Here is a 22,394-nt window from a genome sequence, read left to right on the forward strand (position 1 = left end):
AGAGCACTGAAGTTTGAAGTCTGTGATAAAGACCAGCATTGCATTGTATAATGTTGCAAGTATGTATTTCAACCCAGTAAGAAGGTCAAGTCTAGAATTTACTGTTTGCATAATTAATCCAGAGTAATTTTGTTTTTTTTTTCAAAAAGCAATGTAATTTTAATACAGGTATTAACCTCTAAGTATGAATCCTTTATGTGGGCGAGCATTTCAGGGACAGTGACCATAATTCCCTCAGTTTTAAATTAATTATGGATAAGGAAAAGAGTAGGCCTTGGGTGAAGGTACTAAATTGGGTGAAGGCTAGCAACCACGATATTAGGCAGAAACTGGGCAATGTAGTTTGGGAACAACTTATTTGAGGGTAAATCCACATATGGCATATCAGAATCTTTTCAAGGCCAGTTGATTGGGGATGAGGACCAGCAGTTTCTGTGAAAATGAAGGACAAGAATGACAAGATTCTGGAGCCTTGGGTAACAAGAGAAATTGAAAGTTTAATTAAAAAAACACATAAATATGGTTTAGGAAACTGAAGACTGAGCCTTCAAAGAATATAAAGTAGGAAAGAAATTAAACAAGTAGTTAGGAGGGCTAAAAGGCGTCATGAAAACAGGATTAATGAAAATACCAAGACATTTAATACATATATAAGGTACAAGAGAGTAGCTAGGGAAAGAGTGGGTCTACTGAAAGACAAAGGGAATTTATGCATGGGACCAGAGGAAGTGGGTGAGGTCCTTAATGAATATTTTGCATTAGTATTCACAAAGAAGGAGGACTTGGTGGATGGTGAAACTAAAAAGAGGTATATTGATATTCTAGGGCATGTTGATGTTAAAAAGAAGAGCTATTTGGTATTTTGAAATGCATTAAGGTCGTTAAGTTGAATGGACCTGATGAAAGTGAGGGAGAAAATTGCTGGGACCTGGTACAAAATATTTGTAACTTCTTCAGTCCCAGAGATCTGTCATGGCAGATTGACACAGGAGAAATCACATGGGATCCACAATGAGCTTGTAAGATGAGTACAGAACTGGTTTGGTCATAGAAGACAGAGTAGTGGTAGAACGGTGTTTTTCTGACTGGAGATCTGTAACCAGTGGTGTTCTGCAGCGATTAGTGCTGGAATGCTTGTTGTTCGTAATATATGTAAATGATTTGAGGAAGAATAAATGTAGATTAATTAATAAATTTGCAGCTGACACAATGATTGAGGAAGCTGCAGATAGTGAGCAGGATGTAAATAGACTGGAGAGTTCTAGACAATAACAACCAATGTGAGAAATCTGTCTCCAAGGATCTTGATGTCGTTCAAAAGGATCCTACACAAACTGACTCACTCCCTTGGAAATAATTCTTGAATTGACAGAAACCCGTAACTGGTGATGGCACAGGCATAACCACGTATCATAGTACTCCTGAAGGAGGTGATGCTGGCATTCACTGGTCATGGCCAGGGGTGAGGCTGAACCATGGAAGGTGATGGCATCGTTTTGCCTCAGCCACCCATTCACATCTCACAACCCTGTCATTCCAGAATCTCTTCTAATTGTCAAGCTGTAGATAGTGTAAGCATGTACCTCTTACTTTCTTTACACTTGTACCTCTTTTCTTTCCAAGATGCAAGAACTGCCATCTGGTGATTTACTCTTGCAGGAGTATAAAGTGCAATAGGTACAACACAACATTGAGGGAACAACATATTTGTTCAGTCTCAAACTTGCAAATACTAGCACACAAAATTTAGGACAGAGGTGGGATCTGTGCATATTGATTCACGAGGCACAAGTGTCCTGCAATTAGGACAGGTGCCAGTTTCCCAGCAGATATGGACAGGCGTGATTTCTTTTACAAGGAACTCAGCTGAGGACTTCAAAATAAATGTATAGAAGAAATGTAATGACATGCACAAAAGTTCTCGGTGTGTGGAAAAAGTTGCCTGAAAGTCTACTATCATTACTAAGGAGTATGGAGGAGTTCACCACCATTTGGCATAAGCAGCTAAAACAGAAATTGCTGGCAAAGCTCAGCAAGTCTGGGAGCATCTGTAGAGAGAAATCAGAGTTAACATTTCAGGTCAAGTGACCCTTCCTCAGAAGGCATAATGCCTTGCACAGTTCTGGAGCCACATTCTTTTGAATTCATTAGTCATAGCAAACTTGTAGGCCCAACCATGATGAAGCATCTAATGGTTATTTTCTTTGCAACTGAAGCAGAAGCCACCTAGCAATAGAAGTTCAGCCTAAGATCATGAAGTCTTGTTTTTATTAAATTCATTAGAGGGCATTAGATATCAGTGGCTGGGCCAGCATACATGACCCATTCCTTGTTACACTTAAGAAGGTGGTGCTGACTTGCCTTTTAACCCACTGTTGCTCAATTGGTTTTGGTAAACCCACAACACAGTTAAGGAGGGAATTATAACATTTTGATCCAGGGCCACTGAAAGAATGCCAATATAGGAACATGGGAACAAGCGTAGACTATGCAGCATTTTGAGCCTGTTCCATCATTCGTTAAGATCATAGCTGATCTGTGCCTAACTTCATAATCTACCTTTGGCCCATATATGTTGATAGCTTAAAGAAAAAATTATTTATTTCAGATTGAAATTTAATTTTGATCCAGTATCCACTGTTATTTATGGAAGAGAGTTCGAAAAAACAACTACTATTTATGTATAGATGTGCTTCTTTATGGATGGTTTAAATGATCTGGTCCTAATTCTCAGACTATATCCCCAGTTCTAGAATCCCCAGCCAGCGGGAATTGTTTACCTACAATATATTTTCCCGTTAATGTCTGAATGTAACATCTATTACAGTTTTAAACCCTTTGATGTTCCTCAGTTCCAATCATACGGCTCCGCTGAATGCTTTCCCCTCATTATATCATGCCTCAACATTGAAGTAACATTGCTTTTAATCAGGAAGGCAAATGCATCTCTTTCACCATTTTCCCTCCTCATCCTGTTAACGTTATAATCTGGTTTATTTAGTTCCCATTCCTGACCATTCTGTCTCAGTAATGTCTACTATATCACAATCTCCAATTTGAATTTGTGACTGCAGCTCATTTAATTTATTCCTTATACTCCATGCGTTCGTATGTAGAACTCTTATTTGGGAGAAATTGTGGACCGCAGATGCTCGAGAGTCAGAGTTGAAAAGTGTGGCACTGAATCAGGCAGCATCCTGATGAAGGGCTATACCCGAAACGTCGACCCCCCTGCTTCTGGATGCTGCCTGACCTGCTATGCTTTTCCATTGCCCCACTTTTGAACTCTTATTTGGGCCATACATCAGCACTGATACCTTATTTGTCTGTTTATTATTTTTCTGTTCCAGTTTAATCAGTACACCTCTGAGTTTTAGCATTACCTGCTGTACTTGAAGTAGAATTTCTGCCTGTTTTTTATTATGTAATGTTACTTGATTTTGAATCTGGATTGACTTTCCTTGAACCTTCCCGGCCCTTATTTATGAATTTGAAGTCTTTGTGACCACCCTATTTAGCCTTTCTGCAAGGACATTGGTCCCAGATGTGATTCTGCCCCTTCCCAATGTGTCACAGTGTTCAAAGCTGAGGCTCCAACTCATCAATTCTGATCTGGAGTTCCTCAACCAACCAACACTTCCAACAGATGTGTTTGCTATGAACCACATTGGGGGTCTACCACCTCTCACATCATGCAGGTACAACACAATACCTGGCCCAGCATCTCTAAATTACTTAATTCATTTTTAATTTTTTTTAATTCCCGAGTTGTTTTCAGTTTTTAATCTGTAAAATTGTTCTCCAATTTACTGTTAATATGAAGACAATTTGGAAAAGCCATTCAACTCAGCAGTTACTTACCAACCAATTAATTTTACACCTTTTCCTGTGAAGTCACTGGTTTTCTCAGTTTCTTGCAGAACATTTTAGATTAGATTAGATTAGATTAGATTAGATTAGATTACTTACAGTGTGGAAACAGGCCCTTCGGCCCAACAAGTCCACACCGACCCGCCGAAGCGTAACCCACCCATACCCCTACATTTACCCCTTACCTAACACTACGGGCAATTTAGCATGGCCAATTCACCTGACCCGCACATCGTTGGACTGTGGGAGGAAACCGGAGCACCCGGAGGAAACCCACGCAGACATGGGGAGAACGTGCAAACTCCACACAGTCAGTCGCCTGAGTCGGGAATTGAACCCAGGTCTCTGGCGCTGTGAGGCAGCAGTGCTAACCACTGTGCCGCCGTGCCGCCCACTCTGATCAGAGTCTCTGATTCCTCTTTCCCCTTATGCCCTAAGTTCTCTAAGACATTACACAAGTGAGTACTTCTGTTTAATGTCAATGAGAGAAAAAGAGGAACTGATCATCTCCTCCACTATCACCACCACTTTGTTTTCCTGTTTCACCTCATCCTGCTATTTCACCTCTTCCTTCTGTTTCCTTTTCTCCATCTCCTCCTGTTTTACATAAAGTCCAGTTACACACTAATGCAGTAAAGCGGTTGCTCATATAGTCCCAAGTGAGGATGGCATGTGACTTTGATGAAATGTATCTGCCTCTCTTGTCCTTCTAAGACTGTCTGAGGAGTCTTGGTGAATTTTTGCTGTGGAGGGAGTGAATGACTGTGAAATTGATACCTGTCCATTAGGCTGCTTTGTCTTGGATGGTGTCAAGTTTCACGAGTGTATTTGGAGCTGCACTCATCCAGGCATGTAGGGAGTATTCCATTGCAGTCCTGATTTCTGCCTTATGGATGAAAAATAGGCATTGCGGGGTCATGAGTTACTTGCACAGGATTCCTAGCCTCCGATCTGCTCCTTTAGCTACAGTATTTAAACGGTGAGTCACATTCACTTCTGATCAGTAGCAGCATCCTGGATGTTGATAATGGGTTTCAATTATGGTAATACCATTCAATGTCCAGGTACAATGTTCAATCTTCTTTTGATGCAGATGGTCATTGCCTGACCCTTGTGTGGTGTCACTGTTACTTGCCACATCAAGTCCAAGCTCAGATATTATCCAGAGCTTGCTACATTTGGACACAGATGGTTTCAGTATCTGGAGATACATGAAAAGTGATGAACATTGTGCGATAATCAGCAAACATCTCCATAGAGAGGAGCGCACCAAAGTAGATGAAGATGGTTGGGCCTAGGACACTAGCCTGAGGCACTCCTTCAGCGATAGACGTCTAACATACTCAATCATCTGGAGGCTCACTGACGATGGTACCTAGTGTGGTGATGAAACATCTGAAAACGAATCTTCCAGCTCAGTGAACAAACTTATATCCAGATACTCAGTCATCTTCCTTTTCCCAAATATGATTCCACCCAGCACAGAGTTTCACCCATGATTCTCATTTGACTCTAGTTTTGCTAGAACTCCTAGATTTTGGTGTTAAGGGCAGTCACTTTGACCTCATCTCATTTCTTGCCATCGCAACCATGTGAGTCAGGCCAGTTGCCATCATGGTTGTAGATACCTGAGTTCAAAGGGTTAGAGAGTTTCTGAGGAGTTCAGGAATCTGTTCTCGAACACATCACAGAGGATTGCTGAGGTTGTACCGCAGTGGCAGTGATTCTGTGGAGCACCTGTTTTATGATATCAGTCCTTGTCTTAAAAACCTTACCATTCCACTAGTACCCTTGCTGATGCTTGTCAGCTGGCTGGCTAAGATTGCTGCTGTCCATGCCAAGATGTTGTCATCCAAACTTGATTTTCCAGGCTCAGAGCCTTTTGAACCTATCCAATGAGGCCATTTGCAGTCTTCTAGTCTTCTTTGCATCATCCTGCACCTGCTGGAAGAACATTAATCCAGGCAAAACAGCCACAAGACAGATACAAATGAAAATTCTTATCTGCAATCATTTGGCTTTTTCTTTTCTTCCAGCTCTGAGGTTTGTGGGACGTCACCAGTTGCTATTTGTAAATGGACGATAGCCCAGTTGGCAGAGTCATAGAGTCATAGAGATGTACAGCACGGAAACAGACCCTTCAGTCCAACTCGTCCATGCCGACCAGATATCCTAACACAATCTAGACCCACCTACCAACACCCGGTCCATATCTCTCCAAATCCTTCATATTCACATACCCATACCCATTGGCTTTTTGAATGCTGCAATTGAACTAGCCTCTACCACTTGCTCTGGCTGTTCATTCTATACAAGTACTGCCCTCTCATGCTGGACTCCCCCACCCCAGGGCAAAGACTTTGTCCAATTATCCTATCCATGCCCCTCATAATTTTGTAAACCTCTAAGGTCACCTCTCAGCCTCCAACACTCCAGAGAAAGCAGCCCCAGCCTCTACAACTTCTCCCTGTAGCTCAAATCCTCCAACGCTGGCAACATTCTTGTAAATCTTTTCAAAACCCTTTCAAGTTTCACAACATCCTTCCAACAGGAAGAAGACCAGAACTGCACACAATGTTCCAAAAGTCTCCTAACCAATGTCGTATACTGCCACAACATGACCTCCCAACTACTGTACTCTGTACTCTGACCAATAAAGGAAAACATACCAAACGCCTTTTTCACTATCCTATCTCTCTGCGACTCTACTTTCAAGGAGCTATGAACCTGCATTCTTTGTTCAGCAACACTCCCTAGGACCTTACCATTACATGTATAAATCCTAAGGTTAGCTTTCCCAAAATGCAGCACCTCACATTTATCTAAACTAAACTCCATCTGCCACTCCTCAGCCCATTGGCCTGCCTGAACAAGATCCTGTTGTAATCTGAGGTAACCTTCTTCGCTGTCCACTACACCTCCAATTTTGGTGTCATCTGCAAACCTACTAACTATACCTCCTACACTCTCATCCAAGTCATTTGTATCAATGACGAAAAGTAGTGGATCCAGCATAGATCCTTGTAGCACTCCACTGGTCACAGGCCTCCAGTCTGAAAAACAACCCTCCACCACCACCCTCTGTCTTCTATCTTTGAACCAGTTCTGTATCCAAATGGCTAGTTCTCCCTGTATTCCATGAGATCTAACCTTGCTAATCAGTCTCTTGTGGGGAACCTTGTCGAAAGCCTTACTGAAGTCCATATAGATCACACCTACCGCTCTGCCCTCATCAATCCTCTTTGTTACTTCTTCAGAAAACTCAATCAAGTTTGTGATGCATGATTTCCCAAGCATAAAGCCATGTTGACTATCCCTAATCAGTCCTTGCCTTTCCAAATACATGTACATTGGATTCCCTCCAACAACTTGCCCACCACCAACGTCAGGCTCACTTCTCTATAGTTCCCAGGCTTTGCCTTACCACATTTCTTAAATAGTGGCACCACGTTAGCCAACCTCCTGTCTTCTGGCATCACACCTGTGACTATCGATAATACAAATATCTCAGCAAGAAGCCCAGCAATCACTTCCCTAGCTTCCCACAGAGTTCTAGAGTATTCTTGATCGAGTCCTGGGAATTTATTCACTCTTTGTCTTTCAAGACATCCAACACTCGCTCTTCTGAAATTTACCCAAGCTTTTTGTTTCCCTCAATTTCCTCTTAATTAATACTTCATGTTTACCAGTATACCACCCCCAACATCATGACCTCTTCTCTTCGTGAGTAACCTTTGTGCAAAACACTTATTTTGCCTTTTTGTCACCCAAATGCACTACATCTACTAGTTCCTCTTTATACTCCCTGCTACATCCTTAAAGAATGCTAATAATTTTGTGAAATTTTATATCCTTTTTTAAAAACAGTATGTTGACTTTGCATGATTACATTATGACAGGTGGCACCGTGGTTGGCACTGCTGCCTTACAGCACCAGGGACCTGGGTTTGATTCTACTGTGTGGAGTTTATACATTACACTCGTATCTGTGTGGGTTTCCCCTGGGCGGTCCGGTTTCCTCCCACAGTCCAGGTGGGTCTGGATCAGTGCAGACCCAATGGGTTGAATAACCTCATTCTGCACTGTAGCATTCTATGACTTTCTGAGTATCATGATATTATTGTCTTAATAATGGATTCTAGCATTTCCACAATGACAGATGTTAGACTAACTGGTCTGGAGTTTTCTCCTTTCAGTATTCTTCCTTTCCTGAATATATTGTTACGTTTGTGGCTCTCCAATCCATATGAATCCACAAAAACACAGCCATTCTGTAAGAATTTAAGGAATGTTGGAGGATTACAATGAATGGATCCACTGTCTCTGCAGCCTGTAACAGATACTCCAACTCCATCCTAAGGTTGGAGAGCAATCAGATCAGGAGATCTCGCAGCCTGCCATTGCACATACTTTTTGTCATTTTTCTTAGTGTTCATAGTTCTTTTAAGTTGTTTAGATTTTGTATATGCTGAAAATGTGTTGCTGGAAAAGCGCAGCAGGTCAGGCAGCATCCAAGGAGCAGGAGAAATGACGTTTCAGGCATGAGCCCTTCTTCAGGAATGAAAAAGGGCTCATGCCCGAAACATCGACTCTCCTGCTTCTTGGATGCTGCCTGACCTGCTGCGCTTTTCCAGCAACACATTTTCAGCTCTGATCTCCAGCATCTGCAGTCCTCACTTTCTCCTAGTAGATTTTGTATATCTTTGAACAAGACTGTAATGGTTGCTAGTATTGTTTCATGTATTGCTAATCATTAAGAATTCATTTTGTTTTCAGCTATGATGAAGTTGGTACACCTCCATTTTCCCCTGCCCGAGCACGCTGGATTCGAGTTATCAACAAAGTTCGAATACAAATTCAAGAGGTAGAACTACAATTTCTGGATTACAAAACCTAACTGATTCTGTTTCCAAATGTATAAATCACAAATTTTGATTGTTTCCAGCTCTTTATCAATAACTGTCATCAATTCATTTCACTGTATTACTGGATGAACATGTTCAGTAATCATAGTGATCTGTGCATGGACTTGAATGTATACATGTCATGAAATGTAATGGTTACCTCATATTTAAACACAACCAAGGGTTCAAACTCTCTGCTAAAGCTGAAATTGTGCAAATGTAATTCCTTTATGCTAGCTAAGCAACATGTGTATTTATAAGTCACGAGTTCATAAGATAGAGTCATCAAGTCCTAGAACATGGAGACAGGTCCTTTGGCCCAAACTGATTCATGACAACCAAAATATTCATCAATGCTAACCCTATTTCCCCACACTTGGCCCATTTACTTCTAAACCTTCATATCCATGTATTTGTCCAAATACCTTTTAAATGTTGTTAAGGTACCTGTATCAACCACTTCTATTGGCAGCTCATTGCACATGCGTTCCACCCTGTGTGTAAAAGACTTGCCCTCAGGTTCCCCTTTATTCTTTCCCATCTAACCTTAGACTGATGCCCCTTCATCCTTGATTCCTCAACACTAGGAAAAAGATTTGTTTACATTCACCCTATCCATGCTGAAAATGTGTTGCTGGAAAAGCGCAGCAGGTCAGGCAGCATCTAAGGAACAGGAAGTTCGACGTTTCGGGCATAAGCCCTTCATCCTGCTGCGCTTTTCCAGCAACACATTTTCAGCTCTGATCTCCAGCATCTGATGACCTCACTTTTTCCTTCACCCTATCAATGCCTCTCATGATCTTTTACACTTCTTTAAGATCCCCCCCTTAGTCTCTTACGCTATAAAGAAAAAAGTTCTAGCTTGTCTAACCTCTCTCTATAACTCAGACCCTTGAGTCCTGGCAACATCCTTGAAAATTTCTTCTACACTCTTTCTAGTTTAATAACATCCTTCTTACAGCAAGGTGACTAAAAGTGAACACAATTTCCAAGTGTGGCCTCACCAACATCCTGGACAACTGCAACATAACTTGCCAATTTCTGTACTGAATGCCCTGACTGATGAAGGCCGCTGTGCTAAAAGCCTTCTTCACTACCCTAATACCTGTGACTCCACTTTCAAAGAACTGTGTTGCTGAACTCCAAGGTCCCTCTGTTCCACCACATTCCTTAAGTCCCTACTATTCACTATGAAACTCCTATCTGGATTTGACTTTCCAAAATGCAACACCTCACACTTAACTGTATTGAACTCCATTTGCCATTTCTCGCGCACTTCCCGAGTTGATCAAAGTCCTGCAGCAATTTCTGATAATCTTCCTCACTGTCCACAATACCTCCTATTTTAATGTAATCATGTCTTGTACATTCTCATTCAAATAATTGATGTAGATAACAAACAGCTATGGATCCAGTACCGGCCCCTGAGACACACCACTAGTCACAGGCCTCTAGTCCGACAAGCATCCTTCCACTATTACCTTCTGCATTTTATCATAAAGCCAATTGTGTATCCAGTTTGCCAGCTCCCCCTGGATTCCATGCGATTGAACCTTCCAGAGCAGCTACCATGTGGAAACTTATCAAAAGCCTTACTGAAATCTATATTGACTATGCCTACTGCCTTACCCTCATCAACCTTCCTGATCACTTCATCAAAGAACTCTGAACAAATTTGTGAGATATAATCTCCCATGAACAAAGCTGACTATTCCTAATCAAATCTTATCTCTTAGAATCTTCTCAAACAACTTACCTATCACAGATGTTAGTCTTACTGGTCTGTAGTTCCTAGGTTTTTCTTTGCAGCCATACTTGAATAAGGGCACAACATTCACAACCCACCAGTCTTCTGGGATGTCAACCGTGTTGAATGATAATCTAAAAATATCAGCTAGAGTCCCTGCAATTTCTTCTCTAGCCTCTTGCATTATTCTTGGATATATCTGGTCAGGACTGGAAGTTTTATCATACATTCAACACCACCTCTAACAGTGGAAAAATTTGCATAAATTTTTTCATAAATACTTCAATGTGGAACAGCAAACAATTTAAATGTAGGAGTGTCGTACGACATTGTCACTGGTTCAAAATATACTTTGTGTGGAAAGTATTAGTTACATGTTTAAAGATGATCAATCCTTTAGTTATTAATTACAAGAGGCCGAGGTAATTTTTCAGGTTAAATGTAAGTGATATCTTTCGGGAGGTTTATAAAATTATTTATCTTAAAAGCACTATTGTAAGTAATGGCTTGACACCGAAGGCTAAATTTTATCAGTCACTTTGGCAAGATCTAACTCATAAAGAAGTTGGAAAAACTTAGGATTTTGTTGTTTTATTTGTAGTTTGTATCAGTTTTTCTGGAATATTGTTTTTATATTGAGTTTTAAATCCAGAAGTAGTGGTAAGCTTAGTTATTTGCTCATATATTGTTATTGGTCTGTAATGACATAGAGATTAAAAAAAACATTGCAAGATTTGGAGATAACCAAAATGGAAGATAACCCAGTGTGACAGGACATTTCAGGGAAAAGAGACATTTTCAGTACAGTTTTACATTTTCCATTTGTGGTATCAGAGTAGCTCATGGAGGTCGTTATTGAGCGTAATTGATCTCTGAAATGTATGCCATCAACCAAATCTGAAATTGTGGATTATCGTGGTTTGTGACTACTTAGTTTCTAATTAGTTGAGGAGCAATTGTTGATTAGCAAAAGTCAGAATTGTTTTTGATATAGTTGATGAAGAAATGCTTTTAGTTCTCAATATCTCAGTATTGTCATTAGTTGCATATGCCATCAATTATTCTATTTGCACAAATGAGCCAGATGGTAAGACTGAAGTTGTATTCCCTGTATTTCTGCTAAAGTGACATAACGCTATTTAGCAATATCATAGCAGTATGTACTCTGAGAAGCCTAGCCGATTTTGTTCCTTCGTTTATAAAGTATCACAGACTGAAAATCTCTTTACTATATGTTATTCCTTCTCCTACAATACCTAGGGTGAAAACAGTAAGTGTCGTTTATTCAATTGTCAGTGTCATCTTGTTACACCAGAAATAGACAGAGGAAATATGGTAGCACAAGACAAGTATACATAGTTTACATTGGTTCCCAATGTATAATGATCCAATTTAACAAAATACACTGACTTTTCAGTTGGTTTATTCTTCAGTTAAATTATGAGTAGTTCATTCAGCACCATTGAAGCTGCTTGGAGCTTCTCAATTAACAGTGGAAATATGCAAATATAAATTACAATTTACCTTTATAAACCATGCTTAATGTAGAAAATGTCAAAAGTTGCTTCATAGAGATACAAATAGGTAAAAGTATGCCAGCCAAAGTCAGGGTATGTTGTACATGTTGATAGTGAAATGGTTGAAGAGATGGAAGACAGGTAAGTTTAAGGAGAATCTTTCTAAGCATGGGTTTTAGATTGCTGAGTGTATGACCACCAATGGTGAGCTAAAAGGAAGAGTGTGTGTTCCAAAAGGCCAAAGTAACTAGTTCATAATGCTTCATAGGAAGTGTGTCCATCTCTTGCTGTGTATGTTTTCGTATTTTTCTTCTCTTAAGCTATGAATAATGTATGTAAACAAAATGAAAAGGAACACATTTAATATAATGCTTCAAAATGAGAGCATAGAGCAGTTCTTTGTTAACACTTGCCCTTTTGTTCAATGCTGTATTTGTACTTACGTTTTTTTTTGTCGATCTGTTTCTGTATTCTAGATCCAAAATTTCAGCCTATGTACTGTCCTGTAATTGTAACAAAGGAAACAGACATTTTATTAACTCTTTCTATCTGTGTCCTGCCCTAGTTTGCCTTATCAAAATGCAAGACCTTGCACTTATCTAAATTAAATTCCATTTGCCATTCCTCAGCCTACTGGCCCAATTGATCAAAATCTCACCGCATTCCCAAATAACCTCCTTCACTGTCCACTATACCACCAATCTTGGTGTCATCTGCAAACTTACTAATCATCCCTCCTAAATTTGCATCCAAATCATTTGTGTAAGTGATGAATAACACTGGACCCAGCACTAATCCCTGTGGCTATCCGCTGGTCACAGGACTCTAGTCTAAAAAACAACCCACTCCCACCACTCTCTGACTTCAACTGTCAAGACAATTTTGTATCCAATTGCCCTGCTCTCCTATGAAACTTAACCTTGTTCGACATCCTTGTAATCGGCCTTGCTAAAGTTCATGTAGACAATGTCTTACTTGGGCAACCCTTCAAACAATTCATTCAAATTCATGAGACACAATTTCCCATGCATTAAGTCATGCTGACTATCCCAAATAAATCCTTGCCTCTCCAAATGCCTGTAGATCCTGTCTCTCAGAATCCCTTTAACAATTTAGACAGAATGGATTTTCAGCTCACCAGTCTGTCATTCCCAAGTATTTCCCTGCAGCCTTTTTTGAATAATGGCACAATATTAGACACCCTCTAGTCTTCAGGCACTTCACCCCTCAAATAGCTGCTCCCAATTCAGTTAAAGATCTTTGCCAAAGGCTCGGCAATCTCCTCCCTGGCTTCCCAGAGGATCCTAGGATAAACCCCATCCGGCTCAGGAGACTTAACTATTTTCACACTCTGCAGGATTTCTAATGCCTCTTCCTTGTGAACCTCAATCCCACCGAGTCTAATAGCCTGTATCTCAGTATTCGCCTCGATAACATTGTCGTTTTCTAGAGTGAATACTGTTGAAAAATATTTATTTAGTGCTTCCCCTATCTTCTCTGACTCCACACATAACTTTCCACTACTATCCTTGATTGGCCCCAATCTTACTCTCGTCATTCTTTTATTCCTTAAATATCTGTAGAAAGCGTTAGGGTTTACCCTGATCCTATCCGCCAACAACTTCTCGTGTCTCCTCCTGGCTCTTCTGAGCTCTCTCTTTAGGTCTTTCAAGGCTACCTTGTAACCCTCAACTGAGCCTTCACATCTCATCCTAACAGAAGCCTCCTTCTTCCTCTTGACGAGAGATTCCACTTCCTTCGTAAACTATGGCTCCTGTGCTCTACAGCTTCCTTCCTGCCTGATAGGTACATGCTATCTAGGACACTTGGGTGCTTTTCCTTGATTAAGCTCCATATTTCTAATGTGTCCATCCTCTGCAGTTTCCTTCCCCATCCTATGCTTCCTAAATCTTGCCTAATCGCATCGTAATTGCCTTTCCCCCAGCTGTAACTCTTGCCTAATGGTATATACCTATCCCTTTCTATCACGAAAGGAAATATAACAAAATTGGGATCACTATCACCAAAGTGCTCGCCTACTTCCAAGACTAAACCTGGCCGGGCTCATTACCCAGTACCTAATTTAATGTGGCTTCGCCTCTTGTTGGCCTGTCTACATACTGTGTCAGGAAGCCCTCCTGAACATACTGGACAAAAACTGACCCATCTATAGTACTCGTACTATAGTGTTCCCAGTCAATATTTGGAAAGTTGAAGTCCCCCATGACAACTACTCTGTCTCTCTCACTCCTATCGAGAATCATCTTTGCAATCCTTTCCTCTACATATCGTCTTTACTATCCTTTCCTCTACGTTATTCTCCCAGGCACCAATCCAGCAAGTTAGTGCTAGACACCAGAGTTATGATTGGTGTAAATGGTTGACTGACAAATTGAAGTTATATAAATGCAAACTCTGCAATTCAGAAAATAATAAGTAGTTTTAACATGCAAGTACGATAATAGCAAACATTTTCATTCATCATATTTAGCCAGTCGTGTTCGTGGTAGTTTTTGTGGATAACCGATAGTTATGGCATAAGGCTAGTGAAGGAATTTTTTTAAATTGTTCTAGCATGTGGGTGTTATTGCTTAGCAAGTACCTTTTGTTATCTATCTCTAATAGTCAGAAAACATTTAAGAGTGGCAGATTTCCTTTCCTAAAAGACATTTGTGAACTCGATAATTTTCCAACAAAGTTATGGGATTGCCATTAGACCAGTGTTTTTGTACAAATTTTTTTTAAATTAAAGTTTTGCCATGTGCTGTAGTCGGATTTGCTTTTCAATTACTATTGCAGAGATGTTACCACTGGCTTCCCCTCTGCTTATGTTATTAAACGGGATAGATGTGAAGCAAATTATCAATTAAAATGTCCGGGACGGATTAAGACGATGAATTGTTAAGATCTTTACTGTAGAGATCAATGACCACTTAATATTTGTGCCTTGTTTTATACAATATCCCATTTGTTCCATCAGTTTTACAATGGTCGTAACTGGTATAATAATTTTTATTTGAAAGGGCGATTCATCTCCTATGGAATATAAAAGAGGGCACAAGACACTTCCGCAGCATATTTACAAGAGCACATTATTTACTGAGCCTTTACTCAGTACTTTTTAGTTAAATAGTCTGAAGAATTGGTGTAGTCGGAACAATTAAAACAATGAATTGTAGAATCCCACAAGAAGTATAATACTATTGTAATATGCTGGTTCAATTGTAATTTGAATTAATTCATATATGTTTGTATCTGAAATGCCAAGCAAGTTCTGAATTTCCAATGAACCTTCCACAAATGGTGTGTTCTCTCTTTAAAGCTTTGGTAAAACATGAGTTAAATTGTTGTCATGTAAGTCACTGAACTGAAAATAATATAAATACATTGATCATCCCGAACTCGAGTCCAAACTGCAGAGAGTGAAAATGCTCAGAGTTGAGATAAGTGAGAGAGTTGAGGAAGGGAGGCAATGCTGCATCATGTTCTAACCATTCTTGAGGCCATTTTTGAGAGGGGCTGTTTTGTGGTCAATGTGCTGCTTGGAGGTTGAAGTGTGGGCCTAAGTGAATACCTGGCTTAGTTGAGGAGGGCAATCAGCAACAAGGTAAGGACAAGAGAGATCTTTTTCCCCTTCCTCTCCACCCCAAGTTTGCTGGTTGTTGATAAGGCAGAAATGGCAGTCAGTGGACTGGTATGGTCTTCCTGGCAGTGTGGGAGATCAGGGAGCAGTTGAATATCCCTGGTGACGATATCTGCAATGTGTGTCTGGCTGCAGCTCCTTTCAGACCACATAGATAGGTTGGAGGAGCAGCAGCTGGACACACCAAGGAGCATACAAGAGGCAGTAAGTGTGATGGATAATAGCTTCAGGGAGATGGCCACACCGCAGGTTCAATCAAGTAGATGGGTGACCACCAGGAGAAGTAGGCACGTAGTATAAATCAAGAAAAGGATGAGGTCCTGCACAGTGAATAAAAAGAGTGAGACAGGAGGTTAAAAAGCCAGACCTCATGGATAATAATTTCTGGATTATTCCCGATGCCATGTACCAGTGAGATAGGAATAGGAGGATAGGGCAGATGAATGCAAGGCTGAGTAGCTGGTTCACTGGGCAGGGATTCAGATTTTTGGGTAATTGGGATTGCTTCTGGAATGGAGGGGATATGTACGTGTAAGACGGGTTGCAGCTTCAGGGGAGGTGATGGCCTAGTGGTATTAGTTAATCCAGAGACCCCGGTAGTGGGACCTGGGTTTGAATCCTGCCAGGGCAGATGGTGAAATTTGAATTCAATAAAAATCTGGAATTAAGAGTCACATGATAACCATGAATTCATTATGGATTGTCAGGAAAAAAAAATTCCGGTTCACTAAAATCCTTTAAGGAAGGAAATTTGCCATCCTTATTTGGTCTGGCCTACACGTGCGCCCAGACCCACAGAGGTGTGATTGACTTTTAACTGCTCACTGGGCATTATAAATGGACAATAAATGCTGGCCTAGCTACAGATGCCCTTATCTCATGAATGATTAAATAAAAGCCTGAACTGGAGGTGGGGGGACCAATATCTTGGCACAGAGATTTGATAGAACTACTCGAGACTAGTCCTATAGGAAGGCGGGACCTTAAACAGTTGAAAAACAAAAGAGGAGGTTGAGGCTAGTGTGGAAGTTAAAGACAGCAAGTTAAATATAGCAGGCAGGCAAAAGCATGACAGGGAACAAGAGAAAGCTCATAAATTACATTTATTTCAATGCAAGTGGCCCGACAGATAAGGCAGATGAAGCCTTGGATGGGAACATGGAACTGGGTTATCATAGCTATTCTGGATTAGTGGTGCTGGAAGAGCACAGCAGTTCAGGCAGCATCCAAAGTGCAGTGAAATCGACGTTTCAGGCAAAAGCCCTTCATCAGGAATAAAGGCAGTGAGCCTGAAGCGTGGAGAGATAAGCTAGAGGAGGGTGGGGGTGGGGAGAAAGTAGCATAGAGTACATGGGTGAGTGGGGGAGGGGATGAAGATGATAGGTCAGGGAGGAAAGGGTGGAGTGGATAGGTAGAAAAGGAGACAGGCAGGTAGGGCAAGTCCAGACAAGTTATGGTGCTCACCTTTCACCCTACAAACCTTCGCATAAACCAAATCATCCACCGACATTTCCGCCACCTCCAAAAAGATCCCACCACCAGGGATATATTTCCCTCCCCACCTCTTTCCACCTTCCGCAAAGACCGTTCCCTCCGTGACGACCTGGTCAGGTCCACGCCCCCCTACAACCCACCCTCCCATCCTGGCACTTTCCCCTGCCACCACCGGAACTGTAAAACCTGTGGCCACACCTCCTCCCTCACCTCTATCCAAGGCCCTAAAGGAGCCTTCCACATCCATCAAAGTTTTACCTGCACATCCACCAATATCATTTATTGTACCCATTGCTCCCAATGCGGTCTTCTCTACATTGGGGAGACTGGGCGCCTCTTAGTAGAGCGATTTAGGGAACATCTCTGGGACACCCGCACCAATCAACCACACCGTCCCGTGGCCCAACATTTCAACTCACCCTCCCACTCTGCCGAAGACATGGAGGTCCTGGGCCTCCTTCACCACCACTCCCTCACCACCAGATGCCTGGAGGAAGAATGCCTCATCTTCCACCTCGGAACACTTCAACCCCTGGGCATCAATGTGGACTTCAACAGTTTCCTCATTTCCCCTTCCCCCACCTCACCCTAGTTCCTAACTTCCAGCTCAGCACTGTCCCCATGACTTGTCCGGACTTGTCCTACCTGCCTATCTTCTTTTCCACCTATCCGCTCCACCCTCTCCTCCCTGACCTATCACCTTTATCCCCTCCCCCACTCACCCATTGTGCTCTATGCTACTTTCTCCCACCCCCACCCTCCTCTAGCTTATCTCTCCACGCTTCAGGCTCACTGTCTTTATTCCTGATGAAGGGCTTTTGCCCGAAATGTCGATTTCGCTGCACTTTGGATGCTGCCTGAACTGCTGTGCTCTTCCAGCACCACTAATTCAGAATCTGGTTTCCAGCATCTGCAGTCATTGTTTTTACCTCGTTGATTTTATCATAGCTATTACAGAATCATGGTTGAGGGAGGATCAGGATCTGCAGTTCAAAGTTCCAGGGTAAAGATGTGATAGGAATGATAGAAGGGGAGGCAGGAGAGTAGGGTGAATGGTGTTTTTGATGAGGGAAAACATCTTGGTAATACTTGGAGAGGATATTCCTGTGGAATTGTCCAGTGAAGCTATATGGTTGTAACTCAGATAGAAGAAATGGGTGATCATTTTGATGGGATTGTACGACAGCCTCTCCAGTAGTTAGTAGGAAATTGAGGCACAATTGCGTGGGGAAATTGCAGCTAGCTTTAAGAATATTAGGGGGGCTTTAACTCCCCAAACATAGACAGGGACTGGCATAATGTCAAGGGCTTGGGTGGGGAGGAATTTAAGTGTGTTCAGGAAAACTTTCTCAATCAATATGTAGATGGCTATACTAGAGAAGAGGCAAAACTCAACCTCCTTTTGGGAAATAAAGTAGGGCAAGTGACTAGGGCTAGTAGGGGAGAACTTTGGGACCAGTGACACTAACTCAATTAGTTTTAATATAATTGTGGACCAGGTCTATCCTTTTCTACAAGGTCAATTTCTAAATTGGGGCATGGCAAATATTGATGGTAATAGAAACTTTCAAAAGTGGATTGGGGCAAGCTGTTCGCGGGAAAGGGACATCTGGTAAATGGGAGGCTTTTAAAAGCAAGATAATGAGAGGTCAGGGCCAGCACTCTCATGTTAGTGTGAAGAGCAAGGCTGGCAGGAGTAGGAAACATTGGATGACTAGAGATTTGAGGCTCTGGTTAAGAATTAGGAGTCATATGTCAGATGTAGATGGCTGGCATCAAGTGAATCCCTTGAAGATAATAGGTGGTCTACAAGTACACTTAAGAGGGAAATCAGGAGGACAGAAAGGGGACATAGCTTTTGTAGATAAGGTCAAGGAGAATCCAAAGAGATTCAAAAGTATATCAAGGCAAAAGACTAACTATGGAGGGAATAGAACCCTTAAAGATCAATGAGATTGTCTTGGTGTGGAGTCACAGGAGATGGGCGAATCCTAAATGAATATTTGTCATCAGTATTTACTGTGATAAAAGCATGGTAGCCAGGGAACACAGGGAAATAAATAATGATGTCTTGAAAAGAGTCCACATTACAGAAGAGAAGGTGCTGGAGGTCTTAAAACTCAAAGATAAATTCCCAAAATCTAATCAAGTGTCGCAGAACATCAAGGGAAGGAGGAAAGAAATTGCAGGGCCTCTAGCAGAGATATATGATTCATCGACAGCCATGGGTGAGATGTTAGAAGACTGATGGTGACTATTATTGTGCCATTACTTAAGAAAGACTGTAAAGGCAAAGCCAGTGAACTACAGACCACTGAGCCTGTGTTGTTGGAGGAGATTCTGAGAGACAGGATCTACATGCATTTGGAAAGGCAAGGACTAATTAGGGATAGTCAGCATAGCTTTGTGTGTGGGCAGTCATGTCTTACATTTGACTGAGTTTTTTGAAGAGGTGACCAAGAAAATAGATGAAGGCAGAGTGGTAGATGGTGTCTACAATGACTTCAGTCAGGCCTTCAACAAGGTTCTGCATGATAGAAAGATGAGATCACATGGAATCTAGGGGGAGTTAGCCAATTGGTTTGACAGTAGGAGACAGAGGATGGTGTAGAGGGCTGTTCTTCAGACTGGAGGCTTGTGACCAGCTGTGTGCCACAAAATCAGTGCTGAGTCCATTGTTTGTCAAATGTATAAACGATTTGTATGGTTTGTAAGTTTGCAAATGACATCAATATTGCTAATATAGTAGACAGTGAAGAAGATTGTCTTAGAGAACAATGGGATCTTGACCAATTGGGACAGTGGGCTGAAGAATAGCAGATGGAGTTTAATTCAGATAAATGTGAGGTGTTACATTTTGGTAAGGCATACTAGGGCATGGCCTACACAATTAAAAGTGGTGCCCTGGGGTGGTTGTCAAAAAGAGAGACCCAGGGTGCAGATACATAGTTCCTTGAAAGTAGCACCACGGGTAAACAGGATGGCGAGTAAGGCATTTGGCATTCTTCCTTTCATCATTCAGAGGATTAAGTACAGGAGTTGGGACATCATATTCCAGCTGTACCAGACATCGGTAAGGCTACATTTGGAGTACTGCACACAATCCTGGTTGCCCTGCTGAAGGAAGGATGTAAGTAAACTGGAAGGGGTGCAAAATAGATTTACAAGGAATTATTGAGATGGAGGGTTTGATTTATAAGGAGAGCCTGGATAGTCTGGGACTCTCTCCACTGGAGCGTGGGAGTCTGAGGGGTGACCTTATTGGAGTTTATAAAATCACGAGGGGCATAGATAAGGTGCATCGACAGTCTTTTCTCTGGGTTAGGGAAATCCAGAACTGGTGGGCGTAGGTTTAATGTGAGATGGGACAGATTTAAAAGGGACCTGAGGGGCAACATTTTGCACATGGAGGGTGGTGCGTTTATGAAATGAGTTACCAGAAGAAGTGGTAGAGGCGGCTAACTTACAACACTTAAACCAAGTTTGGTCAGGTACAATGATTGGAAAGGTATAGAGGGATATGGGTCAAATCAAGCAAATAGGACTTGGAAAGTTCTGTTTCAGATACCCGGTCAGCATGGAAAAGTTAAGCCGAAGGGCCTGTTTCCGTGTTTATGACTCTCTGACTATATGTTGTTCAGATGGTACTGAACAACCATCTTGAAACTCTGCTATTTCTGTCATAAAGATATTCCCACTATACTGTTAGATTGGGATATTGATTAATCATTTTTACCAGTCAAGGTACTTTGTAGATGATAATGTTCTCATATATCTGCTATCCTTATTCTTCTAGATAGTAGATGATGCAGATTTGAAAAATAGTACATAACCAACCAAAAGAAAACAAAGAATTGCAGATGCTAGAAGTCAGAAATAAAAACAAAAATTGCTGGAAAAACTGAGCATCGTTGAGAGAAAGCAGGATTAACATTTTGGGTCCAGTGAAAAGGGATGATCAAAAAGCCTTTACAAGTTAGTACACTGGCTATCATGTAGAATGCACATTGTTCACACGTGCAATGTTGTTGGTGGGAGTGAATGTTTAAGCTGGTGGATTGAATGCTTGTCAAACTGGATGATTTGTACTACGACACATTGTTTCTTGAATGTTGTTGAAGCTACACTTACAGGACAAGTAGGAAGTATTCCATCACAGGGGTGGTATAATTGTAATGTGACGAAACGAGACTGGTAATTAAATGGCCTAATATGATATTCTGGGGACATGAGTTCAAATGGCAACAGCTTATGGAATTTAAATGTAGTTAATTCTTGAATAATTGAAAAATATCTGGATTTGAAAGCTGGTCTTAGAAGTGATGAGCATAAAACTACAATTAATATTACAACCTTATTCATTCACAAATGACTCCAAATCCAAAACCCAGAGTGATGTGATTAGCTGCATTCTGTAATAGCTGATCATTTGCTGGCTTTGATAGCAATATCCACTTGTCACAAATGAGCATATCAAAAAAAGACTCATGCCATGTGGTTGGCAAGATAGCTTTTAAGGTCAAAATTTGTGTTACTCACTCGTGATTCTCTTACTTTCAACGTGCTGTTGTAGCCACAGTATCGATGTGACTGGTTAAGTTAAAGTTAAAAATCACACAATACCAGGTTATAGTCCAACAGGTTTATTTGAAAGTACAAGCTTTTGGAGTGCTGCTCCTTCGAATGGTAGCTAGTGGAGCAGTGCTCTGAAAGCTTGTACTTTCAAATAAACCTGTTGGACTATAACCTGGTGTTGTGTGATTTTTAACTTTGTCCACCCCAGTCCAACACCGGCATCTCCAAATCATCACTCTGATCTTGACTCTGATCTCCAGCATCCGAGGAACAGGAAAATCGACGTTTCGGGCAAAGGAGGGTGGGGGAAGGTAGCAAAGAGTCAGTACGTGGTTGAAGAGCTTCAGGGCAGAGGAGATGACCTGAGGGTTGCAGTGAGAGAGAGAGAGACTCACTGAGATTCTTGTGGAGAGAGGAGGAGAACTTCCTTGCAAGAGGATTCACAGCATGGTTAAGGTGAGGACTGCAGATGGTGGAAACCAGAGTTTAGATCAGAGTGGTGCTGGAAAAGCACAGCAGGTCAGGCAGCTTCCGAGGAGCAGGAAAATCGACATTTCAGGGAAAATCCCTTCATCGGGAATAGAGGCAGGAAGCCTCCAGGGTGGAGAGATAAATTGGCGGGGTGGGGGGGATGAGGGGGTGCT

General features: G+C 41.5%; 1 protein-coding gene across 3 annotated transcripts in view; it reads left to right on the forward strand.

The window, feature by feature from the left end:
• LOC132809026 (protein unc-13 homolog B-like) overlaps window positions 1–22,394 on the forward strand; it is a 577,546-nt gene that overhangs the window by 361,637 nt on the left and 193,515 nt on the right. For all 3 annotated transcript variants that reach the window (XM_060822442.1, XM_060822515.1, XM_060822523.1), the window contains one exon: window positions 8,647–8,734. In XM_060822442.1, the coding sequence (XP_060678425.1) occupies window positions 8,647–8,734 (88 nt within the window). The remainder of the gene's footprint in view (window positions 1–8,646; window positions 8,735–22,394) is intronic.

Source organism: Hemiscyllium ocellatum, chromosome 1 (assembly GCF_020745735.1).
Source record: "Hemiscyllium ocellatum isolate sHemOce1 chromosome 1, sHemOce1.pat.X.cur, whole genome shotgun sequence".
In the NCBI taxonomy this organism is placed as follows: domain Eukaryota; kingdom Metazoa; phylum Chordata; class Chondrichthyes; order Orectolobiformes; family Hemiscylliidae; genus Hemiscyllium; species Hemiscyllium ocellatum.